We start from the raw sequence: 16,953 nt of genomic DNA, 5'->3' as shown, positions 1-16,953 counted from the left end.
TCCAAGCAATCAAAAGATGTTTATTTTTATAGAAAGATCTGTAAAAAAATAATTTTTCAAACAGCTTTACTTTTTTATAGAGAAAACTTTCTACAGAAGTTGACTTAGATTTTAATATTTTAAATTGTACCATCATTAAATAAGGTGGGACACCATATGAATTTCATTGCACTGGAAGAAATGCAAAGCATTTTTTAATATAAAGTATACAGAGCATTCTAGTCAACTACAGCTGTGTTACAGCTATGTGTTCTTTTGGATTTGGTCCAAAGAAACCTGAGTCTGTTTCCAGAGAGAATGAAAAATGTTATAGACACCTGATCAGTTACTCCTCACTGAAGGATGTACAAAATGGCATTCTTTGTAGATCCCACGGAATCCAGTTTCCCAACACTGATACTTTCCTTTTCCCTTTCCCACACCTCAGTTCACTTGGGTTCCAGGTTCTGTTCTTGAAACACAGGAATCCAGGTTTTCTTCAGAAACACACATCCCATGGTCAGATGAACTACCCAGTTTTGCAGTATGTCATCATCTCTTCTGTTCCCAGATCTCAGCCATATTTAGGTCCAAATCTTTAAGGCCTTTTAAGGCTTGAAGATTTCCAGTGTAAAAAGCTACATCTGCTGTTACCAACCTAAACATTGGAGAAGTTATTTTTAAATCTCATACTTTTTATCTGTAATACCTTATACACTGTAAATACTACTTACATAACCAGTTGTAATGCACATTTTTTAGGATTGATAACTACAGAATCATTTTCAGTACTGACATCTTTTTACTCATTTCCATCTTTGATGGATTAAGTCTGTGGACCTGGAGTCAATGGATATAGAGGGCTGATTGTATTTCCATACCAACAGAAATCTGTAGCAGTGAATTTTTAAAAAATGGATGTATCTGTTCAGTATGCTTGCTGTACAGCTAAATTTACCAAACAGCTTTACATAGTTTTCATAAAACAAACAAGAACGACTAAAAGTATATAGGTCAAACTTACTAGAAACGCTACCTATGCATTGGAAATGAAGACTGGAAATGGGGTATCAAGGTGTACTTCAGCTTCATGTGTTATACTAGTTAAAAATATAACAAATATTTTTAAAAATAGTAAATGGTAATAATAATGATCAATTCTGGGTAGCAGGAACACAAATGTTCTATTTTCTATAAGTGTCTGTATTTGAAAAGTATCTTAGGGAAAAAGAAAATTTCATCAGAAAGTACATAGCAGAGGAAGAGGAAGAACAGGGAGCAAATGCCTAATGGGTAGAGAGGATTTTCTCTGGGATAAAAACACTTCGGAATTGTATAACACTGAATGCACTAAGCTATACTACCAACTGTCATGCTAAAATGGACCATTTACTGGGAGATGGTGTCTAATGCCTGAAAACCTAACTACTCAGGAGGCTAAGATCTGAGGATCATGAAGCCAGCCTGGATGAAAAAAATCTTTGAGAAGCTCATTGCCAGTTAACCAACAAAAAGCCAGAAGTGGAGCTGTGGAGCTCAAGTGGTAGAAAACTAGTCTAGCAAAAAAGCTCAGGACCACCCAGGCCCTGAGTTCAAGCCCCAGAACTGGCTCAAAAAGAAAAAAATGCATTTTAATTGTGATTTCAGAAACAATTTCCTTCATAAGCAGGTAGTTATGTCCATAGCTACAATATAGAGATTACAATTCTTGGAATACTATCAAGAGATCAAAGATATGAATAACTTGTACATAGAAATTAATTTCTGTGACTACGAGGATTCCCCACAGAAAATAATAGCTAATGAGTTAGAGCTTGGATGCTTCAGAACTACTGGCCTGAGAACAGTGAACTTACCTATCGTTAAAAATTTGGGGGGAAGGTCTTAAAAATATTAACTTTTTTAGTGTAGCCTCTTTAGGTCATAGCATCAAGCTCTAAATTCTTTTTTTTTGGGGGGGGGGGGTCCAGTCATGGGGCCTGAACTCTGGGCCTGGGTGCTGTCCCTCAGCTCTTCAGCTCAAGGCTAGCGCTCTACCACTTGAGCCACCACGCCACTGCCAGCTTTTTTTCTTTTTGCTTACGTGGTGCTGAGGTATCGAACCCAGGGCCTCAGGCATGCAAGGCAAGCGCTCTACCACTGAGCCACCTTCCCAGCCCTCAAGCTCTATATTCTTAATATGCTATTTCTTTTCAAAAGAAGATTCAATAGCAGGTAACATATATATATATGTATATATATATACATATATATATATACATATATATATATATATGTATATATATATATATAAATACCTTAGTTGGGGATGTAGTTTAGTTGTAGAACACTTACCTACTCTATACTAGTTAAGCCCTGGGTTCTACTCCCAGGAGTGGAAAAAAAGTATCTGGGTGTACGTTGGTGTGATTAATTAACATCAGTTATCTTAGAAAGGCTTGCAGTTATTTATGTACTTATTATTTAAAGATGTGTGCATGGTATTAAGAGGTTAAATCTTGAGAGAGAGAGAATATGTGTGTCCCTATCCTTGTATGCTGGAACTGAACCTTAAACTCTGGTCCTGCTCTTCCTTGGTGTTTTCATTTCTGGCTGGCACCCTACCACTTCTCTACTCTGCCACATCTCCATTTCCAGCCTTTTGCTGGAGAGAAGAGTTTTTTCCAGCTTTTGAAATTGAAGAGGCTCACATATGTGCCTGGGCTGGCTTCAAGCCTTGATTCTCCTAACTCATCCTCCTGAATCAAGAGAATTTATAGGCATGAGCCATGGGCACCCAGTTTTTGTTATTGTTGTTTTGTTTTAAATGTTTGACAAAAGAACTGTGCTTATGGAGAAATAATGAAAGAATGAGAATGTAGCATCATTTTAGCAGTTTTCAAATCTAGGCGAGAGGTATTCAAGCACTTGTTATACTCTTCTTTGGCTCATGAAAATTTTGAAAACAATTCTTTAAAGGCAAAATGAAGACTCTGGTAATAGTCAAAGGAGGGAATCATAATCTTGCCTAAAACTTAAATTCAGTTTAGCAGACAGACTGAGCAGACTGAAGCTTCCAAACACTTTTGTAAAATAATTTAGTACTTCTTTTTCACCTTGAAATACATCTTTTATTCCTATAATTTTGAAATGTAAACCTAAATTTCCTTTAACACTTAAGGTGATAAAATTTTATTTTTAAAAATCTATGAGGCAGATAACATACCAAGGAAGTCATACTAAAGAATAAATGATCAGTGTTCTGTCTCCTCTCCTATTTTTCCTATTTTTTGCTGCTGCTAAGGGATTGAACCAAAGGTCTTATGCATGCTAAGTAAGCACTCTACAACAGCTATATTCACAGCTCCATATTTTTTTTTAATCTACACTATTCTTTATAAAAAATAATGAGGGAAGTTTATCAGCTGCCTTCTTTGCTATGGTATCACTTTGTATCCTCCTGCCCTAATTCCCAAGTACTGGGATTACATGCATATATACCACTATATCTGATCTTATTTTTATTTTTTGTTGGTCATGGACTTGAACTCTGGGCCTGGTCACTGTCCCTCAGCTCTTCAGTTCAAGGCTAGCACTCTACTACTTGAGCCTCAGTGCCACTTCCAGTTTTCTGGTGGTTTATTACTGGTGATAAGAGTCTCATGGACTTTCTTTTTTTTTTTTTTCACCTTGGATAAAATTTATTCTTTCAATAACTGGTGGTGTAGCTCAAGTGGTAAAGTGCCAGCAATGAGCAAAAAAACTGAGGTGGAGAGCAGGGATACACACAGATACACAGACCTACTGTTTTTCTTCCCAAGGTTTCTAATAAAACATGAATGTGTAGCCAGTCAAGAGGCTGAGATCTGAAAATCTAGGTTCAAAGCCAGTCAGGGCAGGAAAATCCATGAGACTCATCTCCAATTAACCACCAGAAAACTAGAAGTGGTAGTGGTAGCCAAGGCTCTGAGTTCAAACGAGACCACTGATCCCCCCTCCCCCATTAAAGTGACCTGCAATCTATGGTTTCAATTACGTAACTATTTAAGATTTATGGTAGGAGAGCGCTGAGTGCTTACGGGAGCAAAGCGCTTCTGTCGGTCTGGAAACCTGGGGATCTGCAGGCTCCCGTGAAGAGCCGGCCCCGCGCTGTGAGAGAGGCAGCGCGCCCGGGTGCTCTCATGGACTTTCTTGCCCAGGCTGGCTTTGAACTGCGACTCTCAGATCTCAGCCTCCTGCTAGAATTACAGGCCAGGCATGAGCCACTGGTGCCCAAATAGTAAGGATCAGAGAACATAAGTGATTTGTCCAACTTTACATTTAAACTGCGTAATATATACATACAACAATTATATGTAGTGGCAGAACTAGGGCTTAGCCTATGTTTTATGGTTTAATTTCTTTTTTATGGCACACATTTTTAAACAATATAGTTTATTACACACAATTTTTCATTACCATATGAAATAACTATGACAGATTTTCTTTTTTGTTTTTGTTTTGGTCGGTCATGGGAACTGAACTCTGGGCCTGGGCGCTGTCCCTCAGCTCAAGGCTAGCACTCTACCACTTGAGCCACAGCACCACTTCTGGCTTTTTTCTGCTTCTGTGGCACTGAGGAATCAAACCCAGGGCTTAATGCATGTGAGGCAAGCACTCTACCACTGAGCCAACCTCCCTGCCAGACAGATTTTCTTCTTGTCATTTTATAAATCAGTCACAGAAGGTAAGTAACTTACATATATCCATCCATCGAGCTACTAAGTACAGCTCTTTGAGTTCTGTTTGGATATGGGAAGCTGACTGGATAACTAAGGAGATATTACTGACCTACATTGCCTCAAATAAGTAGATACAGTCAGGCAAGGAACTGGCCATTCACAACCCACTTTAATGTAAAAAGATTCAGATGGACAGAAAGAAATTTCCACAAGAGAAAAGCAGAAGGTTACTGATTTTAGAATTTCTGTCCCTAGTCTGACTACAGCAGAAAAGATCATAAAGAATAAAAGCCAATCATGGGAACAATTCAATATGAGACTATGTGCTAAAATAGTATATATTAAAAATCATACCCATTTTGAGGTCCTCCATCATTTATCACATTTAAGTGAGATAACTGCTTTTTCAAGTGGAGTTTGTAACTTGTATTAATTCTTAAAAATAACATCTGGAAAAGAAAGGACACTAAATTTCTTAAAGCTCTCCTGAAATAAAAGACCTGATTATATGAGTTATAGTATTTCAATAAAATGTTTAAATTCCTCTTTCTTCTGACATATACTTAAACAAAACAAAACAAACATGTTCCTCTGAAAGCATTTAAATGCTATTTTATTTTTTCTTAGTTGACAAAAGTTTTTTTTACTCTAAGCAGTAATTCTTTGGGCAGTAAGACCTGCTCTTTACACAATGGAAGAATTCCTGTGGATATGTAAGTGGGATCAATCATGATGATAAAAAGAAGACAAGGTAGTGGAAAATTTATAGTAATCAGGAACTTGATGAAGGAAAATAAAGACAATGACAAAGAAACAGGTGCTATTAAACTCTGAACTAAAATCATTTCAAAGTATGCTCCTTCATGCATATTTTTAATATAATTACCTAATAATTCTTTGAGAAACATCCAACCTAAAAGTATATACAGTTAATTTTTGGAAATGATTTGGCACACATATTTTCTATGGGAAAAAAGTGTGTATAACTTGCACAGCTTTGATGAGAGTATCCTTTATATGATACAGATAAAAAAAACCGAGTGCCCGTATGTCCAGCTCCCATGAACTAGCTATCTTTTTCAAATTAGAACTCATATGGCTAGTCAAGGTCAGAAAGTCAAAGGGGAGGGATTTCACATGTAGGATAAAAAGGGTAGAGACCTCAGAAGGTCCTCCCTATTTTACCATTTCCTTCAGGCCTCAGTGAGCCTGCCTCAGGGAGCTAGATGATATATAACCATGAAATTAAGATGAGTAAATGAAGAAAAATGGTAACATTTAGTATTGAATGGAAGCGTAAAGTGGCATAAAACCAGGAGGAATGAGTGAGAGTAGGCGAGACACTAAGACAGTCATTACTGACGCTCAAATACCATTTCTGTTCACTCAATCAATTTTAGAGATCAATGAAACCAATGAAAACTTGTCTGAATAGCAAAAAAATCAGTCAAAGTTAAACTCTTGCTAAATAATTATAGTGAACTAGCAAATATGATAAACAGATTGGATTAATTATGTGTATTAATCTTAACTCCACCATTTCTTCCATATTCACTTAGGATTATATTCACAGTAACTTATCTTTTACTTTTAGAATTACTAACTGCATAAACAAAGGGCACTTTGAAATGGTAACAATAATACTGGAATTTGAATTAAGTTTAATTATGCTGAACACATGTAAAAACACCCCAATTTTCATGGCTATTACACATCATATATACAAAAGTCATCTGGGGAATTAATACCTGTGTTTGTTCTTCGGGAAGAAGATCAAATATAGCTTCATGCATTTTTGCCATTTGCTTACAAATATTCCTGAAACAGGCAGAAGGAACAGGAGCTTTCACCTCATACTGGAAGGGAAAAGTAATGAAAATTATGTTTAGTCCTCTGTATTGTACACTGTCTTGAGTATTTCCTGAAGCGTATTTTCTGCCCCTAAATATATCTAACTCTAGTTTAGGGCTCAACCTTATATTAACTGTGATCAGTAATAATCATGCAAATCCTAAGAACAATTATCAAGTTACTCTGTAGAACTAAGTTGTGGCTGAGAACATAGGCTGCTTCCAATATTAAAACTGAGTGTCTGGCCTCTAATCCTGGCTCCTCAAATTTTTAGTTATTTCATATAGATGGAATTACAATATGTTGAATTTTTGACTTAAATCTCAATTTACTCATTGTTGTAATATTTCTTTTTGTGACTAGATATTTCACTTTATTGATGGACCAATTTTGTTCATCCATTAATCAACTGATATGCATCTGAGCTGTTTCTTTTTTTTGAAGGTTGCTATTATGAATAATGCTGCTGTGAACATTTAAGTAGAGATTTTTATGTGAAAAAATACTTTCACCTCAGGAATGTATATAGTAGGGATGAAAAAAATACTGAAACTATTTTCTAAATTTTATACTGTCACTAGCAAAGAATGAGGACTCCAATTTCTCCATCTTCTCGTCAAAATTTATTATTGTCTTTTCTTTCTAAGTCATCCTACTACGTATGAAGTATCATTTCAATGGTAATTATTCTTAAGTTCTCCTCTATATTGGGTTAAATAATGTCCCTCCAAAAAACTCATGTCTAGCTGGTACTGCATAAGGTCATACCCTAAATTCAAGAAGAGAAGAAAGAAATTCAGACACAGAAACATAGGAAGACTAATAGATAAAGACAGATGAATAATGGTGTGATGTGATACAAGCCAAGGAATGCCAAGGGGTGATAGCAGCTATAAGTTATAAAAAGCAGAAACAGAAGAGCTCTAGGCTCTTCCTTAGAGCCTTCGGAGAGAAAATTCCCTGGCCAGCACTTTGATTTAGGAATTGTTAGTATCTAGAACTAAGAAAGAACACATTGTTTTATGTCATCTAGTCATTTGTTTTGGCAGCACTAAAAAAACTAAATATACTTTCCCACCCCTGACCTTTACCCTTGCTTTCCCTAAAAATATCATTTTTCATTTTCCCTTCTCTATCGCATTTCCTCAGTCACATAAACTTGACACAATACTTACTTTCAACGCTTAAAATTTGGTTCCTGCCACCACCCAAACTAGTAACACTCCTTTGAAATTTCTCTCTGTAAAAAACTCAGTGGAGACATCGTCACATCTGCACTCAGTAAAATTTTGCTAGTTCCATTCTTCACTGCGGCACAGCACGTCCATGCTCTCACTTGCAATCGTCTCCTCAGGCAACACCTTTTCCTAGCCCTTTCCCTCTTGACCTTGTCTTCAGCCTCCAGTTATCTACATGCAAGCAAGATTTCTTCATCAAATCTTATTTATTTATTTATTTTTTTGCTGGTCATGGGGCCTGAACTCTGGGCCTGGGCGCTGTCCCTCAGCTCTACAGCTCAAGGCTAGCACTCTACCACTTGAGCCACAGCTCCAGTTGCAGCTTTTTCTGCTTATGTGGTACTGAGGAATCAAACCCAGGGCCTCATGCATGCAAGGCAAGCACTCTACCACTGAGCCCATTTCCCAGCCTCAAATCTTGTTTATTATCCTCTCTTTTCTTTGAACATTTTTACTCAGCCTCATGCTTTCTATTAATCTCCTGCCTTAAACTTCCATTTTTGTATTTAAGACGCACATTTACTAGGTGTTCCAACTTGAAAACTGAATTTAACTGAATAGGGAGGACTAAAATGGCCTCAGCAGAGAAATATTTATGTAAGGCCTTTAATAATTTTATTACCTTACAAATGCCTGCCATTACATTTTGACTAATCTAGATATTAGGTTTTTTTGTTGTTGTTTTTGTTTTTTGGTTTTTTTTGGTCCGATCGTGGGGCCTGAACTCTGGGCCTGGGTGCTGTCCCTTAGCCCTTCAGCTCAAGGCTAGCTACCACTTGAGCCACAGCACCACTTCTGGCTTTTTTTTTCTGCTTATGTGGTGCTGAGGAATCAAACCCAGGGCCTCATGCATGCAAGGCAAGCACTCTACCACTGAGCCACCTTCCCAGCCCTAGATATTAGTTTTTAAAATAACTACAAGTGGGTTATCATCTTAAATCAAAAAAAGAATGAAGCCGGGCGCTGGTGGCTCACGCCTGTAATCCTAGCTACTCAGGAGGCTGAGATCTGAGGATCGCGGTTCAAAGCCAGCCCGGGCAGGAGAGACTGTGAGACTCCTATCTCCAATAAACCACAAGAAAACCGGAAGTGGCGCTGTAGCTCAAGTGGTAGAGCGCTCGCCTTGAGCTGAAGAGCTGAGGGACAGCGCCCAGGCCAGAGTTCAAGTCCCACTACCGACCAAAAAAAAAAAAAAAAAAAAAAAAAAAGAATGATAAATTTTCTAAACATTAGTATCTATGTGATTTGGTTTACACAAAAATTTCTTAAGCTAGGACATAAGACTCATGAACAGTAAAAGAAATAAGCTGGATTTTTTAAAAAATTAAAAACTGCTCTTCATAAGAAACTATTAACAAAATGAAAAAATAATCTACAGATTATCTTACACAAATGGTTAAACACTTACACAAACAGTTAAAAGACATGTAATGGATAAAGGACCTTTAAGATATATGAAGAATTCTTATAACTCAGTAAGAAAATGATTGTAAAACTAAAAACAAATTAGCACTTTACTAGTGCAAATATGCAGATGGCAAACAAGCACATGAAAATATACTGAACTTATCATATGTTAGGTAAATTAAAATCACAAGAAGAGGGCAGAAGACTAGCTTAGATGTATAGTGCTTGCCTAGCATGAGGCCATGGGTTTGATCCCCAATACTGGAAAAAAAAAAGCCACAATGAGGTATCACTCCTTGCACAACAGTAAAAGAATAACATTAAAAACAAGGAGCTGTGTGTATGGTACACTGCTGTAATCCCAGCACTTGATAGGCTAAGGCAAAAGGATTTCAACTTCAGCCTAAGAAACTACACAGAAAGTCTCTGTCACAAAATCAAAACAGGCTGACGTTAGCAAGTGATGGTAAAAGTAAGAACACCTAGAACTCTTTTCTTAAACAGCTATTTTAACATTCCATAATACATAACTAATGTGTCATTCCAAAGTATTTATATTAAAGAAATGAAAAGACAAACACAAAGACTGAATATGGATATTTATGGTATCTTTAGTCATAACCACCAAAAAGTGGAGAAAACCCAAATGCCTACTAAGTGGTGATGAACAAAAAAAAAAGTAATATATTCATATAATAGATACATACTATTCTACAATAAACAAACCACTGACATCTTATTACATCTACCATTTCCAAAAGCACTATGCTGAATGAAAGAAACCTGTCACAAGGTTCATTCATTCTGAATGAATAAAGGACATTCCGGAAAATGTAAAAGTACAAGTACCCAGAAGAATGTTTAACAGTGATCATGACTGTGTTAGTTCTACATATATATACACACACATATATCAAATCATATATTTAAAAAATAATTTTACTGAATATAAATTATATCTCAATAAAGCAGATCTAAACTGATAATCACTGATTTGCAGTTTTTCAAACTGATCATACTCTCTGCACATACAACCTAATGTAATAGCTAAATGGAATGTTACTTCTGTTATCATTAATAACATCAAAATGTTAATAAGTTCATTAATTTGCCCAAAGATATCCAATAACAAATATGTAACAAGCCTAGGATTTGACTTGATGTCTATCTGGCTATAAAACCCTGAAATGGAATTGGCTACTAACATGTTTACTCAGCTATTATCCCAGAGATCTCTTCAACTCATTTCCCCTAATCTTAGCTATCTTTAAAAGCTAATTTTTGAATTTTTTACTGTTATTATAAAGATGATGTACAGAGGAGTTACAGTTACATAATTCAGGTAAAGACTACATTTAATTTTGGACAATGTCACCCTTTACCCTTGCTCTCTCCCAGTTAAAGCAAACTTTGTATGCATGCTACAGCTATAAGGCTTTCCTAGATCTCCTCGCCTACCTGGCAGCTATCTTTCCTAACTAAGGCTTTAAAGCTCTAATGTACTGAATCAATTCCTTATTTCTAACATTCTGAATGTTCTATTTTTTTGAAGACAAGATGAATGGCTAGCTCACCTTTGCGTATCCCTATACTACCCAACACACAGATTGCACATAACTTATTGAGTGAATAAATACGTGAGCAATGACTAAGACAATAGTCTAGCTATTAGTACAATGTGATATTAATGTCTCATTTTTACCCAAACAACCTTTATTTATTAGCATCTTAAAATAAGACTAGGTTGTATTACTGTGTTATTCTTACCAAAATTAAATTGAAGAAAATAAAAAGCTAAAACTTAAGCCAAATGCTTCTGCTATTTTGGTAGGAATTAAAAATAGATTCAGACTCCTGAGAAGCACAGGAAGGAAAAAAAAACAAAAACAAAAACAGGATAAGGAATGACAAAGAGCCTTATACCAGGAATCCAACAGACCAGGTAACAGAAGTCATTATTAGTGAGGAAGAAAGGAAAGAAAACATTATGTTGTAGAAGACATTTTATGGTTACTGGTTAAGCTTCATATATGAGAAGAGGTAACAGATGACACTAAACAATTACTGCTAATTTCTTTTGATGTGATGATGGATGATAACTGGTTATGGAAGAATGTATTCTTAATTTTAAAAATTATATTCTTAAGTATGGATAGAGTACCATAATGTCTTACATTTACTGTGAAATATTTAAGCAAAATTGGCAAAATATTAACAACTTAAATGTAGGTGGCAAATATGAACATAAAGAAAATACAATCACAGATTAAAGTCAGAAAATGAAGTATACAAAACAGCAACCAGGCGTTCAAAACAAACATTATATTAATGAATGGTTTGAACAAAAGCATACAAGAACTATTTGCTGCTGGGTGCCGGTGGCTCACGCCGGTAATTCTAGCTACTCAGGAGGCTGAGATCTGAAAATCGCGGTTCAAAGCTAGCCTGGGCAGGAAAGTCCGTGAGACTCTTATCTCCAGTAAAGCACTAGAAAACTGGAAGTGGCGCTGTGGCTCAAGCGGCAGAATGCTCGCCTTGAGCTAGAGTGCAAGGACAGCGCCCAAACCCAGAGTTCAAGGCTCATGACCGACAAAACAACAACAACAACAACTAATTTCTTTGCTATAAGCCCTTTACTCTTTCATAAACTGCAATGTTTAGTAATAAGGAAAAAGAACAGTTCTTCCCTGACTTTGAGTGCTTAACCAAAATAATTAGTATGATCTGGGAAGTGAGCAAGGATATCTTACGAAAAACCTTATATGTGGGACAGGGGCAGACAACACTTGGAAAAAGAACTTTTCTCAGTACGGGGGCAGACAACACTTGGAAAAAGAACTTTTCTCAGTACAAAATATGTTTTAAAAAAAAATGGGGGCTGGAAATGCGGCTCAGTGGCAGAATGCTTGCCTTGCATGCATGAGGATTCGATTACTCAGCACCACATAAGCAGAAAAAGCCAGAAATGGCGCTGTGGCTTAAGTGGTAGAGCACTAGGCTTGAGCTAAAGAGCTGAGGGACCACAGTACCCAGGCCAAGGCCCAGAGTTCAGGCCCCAGGACTCACCAAAAAAAGAAAACTTATCTTGCCATGTACCAGTAGCTCAAACCTGTACTTAGGAGGCTGAGATCTGAGGATCACGATTCAAAGCCAGCCTGGGTAGAAAAGTCCATGAGATTTTTATCTCCAATAAACCACTCAGAGAAAGCTGGAAGTGGCACTGTGATTTAAGTGGTAGAGCACTAACCTTGAGCACAAAGAGGCTCAGGGAGCACCCAGGCCCTGAGTTCAAGCCCGAAGACCAGCAAAAAAAAAAAAAAAAAAAAAGAAGAAGAAAGAAAGAGGGGGAGGGGAGAGGAAGGAAGGAAGGAAGGAAGGAAGAAAGGAAGGAAAGGGAGGGAGGGAGGGAGGGAGGGAGGAAGGGAGGGAGGGAGGGAGGGAGGGAGGGAGGTAACGAATGTAAGGATGGACGCCAGTCTTAAAGGGAGTGTGTGACAATATCCATCTTTTGCTTAAAGAGATGCTAAAAACATCAATGACTTGAATTTAATAAGCAGATGAACCTTGAAATCTGTCCCCAACTAAAAAATGGTAACTAGATGTACCAGATGTTGAACAAAGAAGAACACTTATCCTAAGGTAAATTTGAGCCAGGACCCTACTTTTTCATCATAAATGTCTGGAATGTTATTGTACTCACTGCACCTAGTATCAGATGTGTCTGTACCCATGTCTGGGTTATATATTATCTTTCTATCTTACACTTGCTTTGGTATACTAAAAAAATTTCTAGGTCTCTATCATGATCTGTTCTCAAATTCATTTTTGTGACATCATAAATTTAAAACTCAAGGGCCAGGCATAGACCTCCTCCCTGGAACAATACCAGTCACTGATCTGAAATTACTAAACATTTACTTAATTTTATATTGTTTGCAGCTTACAGCCCTCTGTCTTGTTAATTAGTATATTTCTTGAAGGCATACATGCATTAATGACCTTGGTTCTACAAAAGAATGTCTTATTTTAACAAGGAAACTAGAACAGAACTGTTTTTGAGTTTAGCTTGTATGACACGGATGAAGAAAATAAGAGAATTTGTAATTTTTCTCCATACAGAAGTAGAAACTACTTTACTAGTAAAGTATGCTTGCATGTAACTGTGAATTTAAGCTTCTTTAAAATGAAATATAAACTAATACCTGTTTATCAACAATAGCACTGGTTCTCAAATTGTGATCTGAGGATTTGTGGGAGCCATAGACCCTTTCAAAGAAGCCAGAAAGTAAAAACAATTTACAAAATAATACTAAAATGTTATTTATCAAGTTTTCTTGTTTGTTAGGTTTTTGTTTGTTTGTTTTAAAATATTTTTTGATGGTCCTGAGGCCTAGATGCTGTCCCTGAGATTTTTTTGCTCAAGGGTAGTGCTTTATCACATGAACCACAGTTCCACTTCCTGCTTTTTTGGCAGCTGGAGGTAAGAGTCTCACAGATTTCCTGCACAGACAGGCTTCAAACCAATCTTAATCTCCTAGCTAGCTAAGATTACAGGTATGAGCCACTAGTACCCAGATATTTATTAGTCTTTTGTTGTTGTTGTTTTCAGTTGTGGGGCTTGAACACTGGGCCTGGGCGCTGTATCTCTGCAATTCAGCTCAAGGCTAGTGTTCTACCACTTGAGCCACTACAGTGCTTCCAGCTTTCTGTTGGTTTATTGGAGATTAGAGTCTCACGGTTTTTCCTGCCTGGTCTGGCTTTGAACTGCAATCCTCAGATCTTAGCCTCCTGAGTAGTTAGGATTACAGGCGTGAGCCACCGGCGCCCAGCATAGATATTTATTAGTTTTTACCCTGATTCTCTCATGAATAATTTTTGGGATGAAATGTGATAATGATGTCATTCTGAACACTAATAGAAGGTATATTTGTCCATTTCTGTGTTTTTAAATTTTGTACCAGTAGGTACAAATTGCATTAAAAGCTCTTCAATCCTCAATTATTTTTAAGAATGTAAAGGGCTCCTGTGACTAAAGCTTAAGAACTACTAAACACATGCAGCATTATGTCATTTGAAATTGACATTATACATAATAATGACACGCTTGGGCACATGTCTGTGTGTGAATGGCCACCACTTTATTTTGATTTCTAAGTGTCTGCTGTTCTTCCGCTATTTCAGAATCTGAAGGATGCAAGTAGAAAAAAAAGTAAGTTAAAACTCTTGCTTAAGTAAGGTTCTTCTAAATATGATCTTGGGCAAAAAGTATACACTTAACCTTCAAATGTTCAAGTTACTCTTTAAGACATAGATTGGAAAACTCAGGGAAAGAAAAAAAGTGAGGGATAAGACAAAAAGATTTGTGGCTGATTAAGTGACATTTTTCTGAAGATACTTTCTTGGTATACTTAAAATTTTGGAAGGATGAACATTAGCTTACTTAATGAACTATTGAGAATGAAAACAAAGAGATAAACTAAAAACAATTATCAGCTACCAGGAGCTGGTAGCTGTAATCTCAGAAGCTCAAGAGGCTGAGATCTGAGGATCACAGTTTGAAGTCAGCTAAGGCAGGAAAGGACTGGAGACTCTTATCTCCAAAAAAACTACACAAAAAGCCAGAAGTAGAACTGTGGTTCAAGTGGTAGAACACTATCCTTTAGCAAAAGAAGCTCAGGGACAGCACCCAGGCCCTGAGTTCAAATCCCAGGACTGGCCAAAAAAAAAAAAAAAGGTATATGAGGGTATATATAACAAGAGCACTTCAGACTGTCTTATCATTCTAGAAAAATAAAGTAGCATACTTTAATCTCAAATATTATATTTTTCCCTATTTTTATCTTTGTCCTTATAATTCTATCTTCAGAGGGTTTTCAAACTAACACTTGTTTCTAAAGAAGGTACACATCTATAAATGCAGCCAACAAAATATTTCTGTGTACTGTTTCTATCTTACTTGGAATCATTTCTACTCTTGTTCTAAGCCTTCTAGATTGTGATCAACTATCTGGGGAATCTGAACGTGTTACTGAGTTGTTGGCTAAACGTCATGAATTAAGATTTTTTTTAGACTACTAGGGATGGTCTTTGTCACAGCAAATGGTCACTATTACCTGAAAAAAAATTGTTAAAAATTCTATCAATGGGTAAATATTTATAGAAAATTTAGATTCTCCTATCATAGCTTCTATATATAAGAATCTGTCTAATATGAAGTCATAATGTCTTTAAGCAAAGCTTAATGATTTCCATAAATCATTACCTTAGATAAGAGCTTGTCAAATAAGCTATCCATTATCGCTACAAGCTTGGCTGATATTTCAGCTATGTGGTCATGGTAATCCTGTAATGAGAAATAATGTAGAATTTTAAAGCCTTAGAGACACATCAAAAAAACACAATTAAGAAATTAAATGTATGAATGCCCACAGAAAATATGTGACAAAGTACCTTAGTGATGTGATCAAAATGCCTAAGCATGTTATATTGCTTAGGTGGTAGTCGAGCTTCAAAATGAGCCCGGATCACAGGAATGTAGTGCACGATTAACTGCAAACACCTCGAAGAAAGAGCTGAAGATTCAGGATGTGGATACATAATGGAAAAACAAAAAAAGTTGTTCTTTGATTTTAATTAATATCAAATTAAACAAAAAGTAATTTTATACAGGCTCAAGTTCATAAATGAAGAGCACCATGGTGGAAGGCAACATATTTCATTTCTTGCAAGAAAATACTGTGATACTAGACAATGTAATGAACTTGTTGCTTTCCCAACAGACTTGAGTTGTAAGCATTATCAGTATGAGGACGTTCAGACATTCTAATACTGTTCACCTCAAAATATGTCATCATCTTAACACCTCAGCATGTGGATCAAATGCAAGAATCCATACCCAAATTTTTTGTAGTTATGGTTTTTAGTCCAACAACTTGCAGTGCACCAGCTCCAAGAACTAACTGGCAACTTCTTGAGTTGAAATACTAACAAAAGAAGAAAAAAAAAAATTCAACAATTCATTGAAGCTCATCTTTTCTATGATAACAATGTCTTAACTGTCCTAAAAATAAATTGCTCTTTCTACTCACTCAAGGACCATAATTTTCTGGTAGAAGCAAGTATTATTATGCAATAATAAAAAGGGAAGGGTATTCTCAATGATAATATTTATGTCTGGTAGGAAAAAAAAGTGAGAAATTCTAAAAATCAATTCTTAGAAAGTAACCCTTAATTTGTATTCACAAAACTTGGTTTTCCATCATTCTTACTGTAAAAATACTATTTTCAAAAGAATAAAAATCTTGACTAAGTCAAACTGAGAACACTATTAATTAATAGATTAGAGATTTCTTGTAAACTAATCATTTAAATTATCTGTTAATATGAGTTGGCTGATAAAATTATCACCACATTTTCATTCTCTATCAGTGGTTCTGAAAGAATGATGTAAGAAAAATCTCTAACCTTAGTGAGATGAATTTTGTAAAGTTCAGTGAATTCCTTCCATGCACATTTGAAAACAGTCCAGGTTTTTTGACCTAAGTGGCCTCAGTCATGTTCAGCACCTAACAAACAAATCATCTCCTGTCTCCAAAGCCATTAACAACTATGGGTGTAATGAGGAATCTCTATATACATGGAAGGGAAAGGAAGCAAGCAGCTCTTTTTCCAGTAACATATTGTGATGCAACCACAAACAATATCATAAACTTGATATCTTAAAGATAACTTTAAAGTGTGTTAGAGTTGAATCCTCCAACTACTTTTTTCCATAAAAG

General features: G+C 36.2%; 1 protein-coding gene across 4 annotated transcripts in view; it reads right to left on the bottom strand.

Moving 5' to 3' along the window:
* LOC138815255 (vacuolar protein sorting-associated protein 54) overlaps nucleotides 1–16,953 on the bottom strand; it is a 99,456-nt gene continuing 82,503 nt past the window's right edge. For 2 of the 4 annotated variants that reach the window (XM_070004538.1, XM_070004539.1), the window contains exons 18-23: nucleotides 16,071–16,158; nucleotides 15,626–15,747; nucleotides 15,438–15,518; nucleotides 6,428–6,535; nucleotides 5,034–5,128; nucleotides 1–637 (exon numbers count right to left, since the gene is read on the bottom strand). In XM_070004538.1, coding sequence (XP_069860639.1) covers nucleotides 532–637; nucleotides 5,034–5,128; nucleotides 6,428–6,535; nucleotides 15,438–15,518; nucleotides 15,626–15,747; nucleotides 16,071–16,158 — 600 coding nt within the window. In that variant the 3' untranslated portion in view covers nucleotides 1–531. Of the gene's footprint in view, nucleotides 638–5,033; nucleotides 5,129–6,427; nucleotides 6,536–13,377; nucleotides 13,442–15,437; nucleotides 15,519–15,625; nucleotides 15,748–16,070; nucleotides 16,159–16,639; nucleotides 16,741–16,953 lie in introns of those variants that run through there. The other 2 variants (XM_070004540.1, XR_011368234.1) reach the window with 2 other exon arrangements.

The sequence above is a fragment of the Dipodomys merriami genome, unplaced genomic scaffold, assembly GCF_024711535.1.
Source record: "Dipodomys merriami isolate MVZ:Mamm:240054 unplaced genomic scaffold, mDipMer1.0.p SCAF_63, whole genome shotgun sequence".
Taxonomy (NCBI): Eukaryota; Metazoa; Chordata; class Mammalia; order Rodentia; family Heteromyidae; genus Dipodomys; species Dipodomys merriami.
This window is presented reverse-complemented; position numbering and strand designations above follow the sequence as displayed.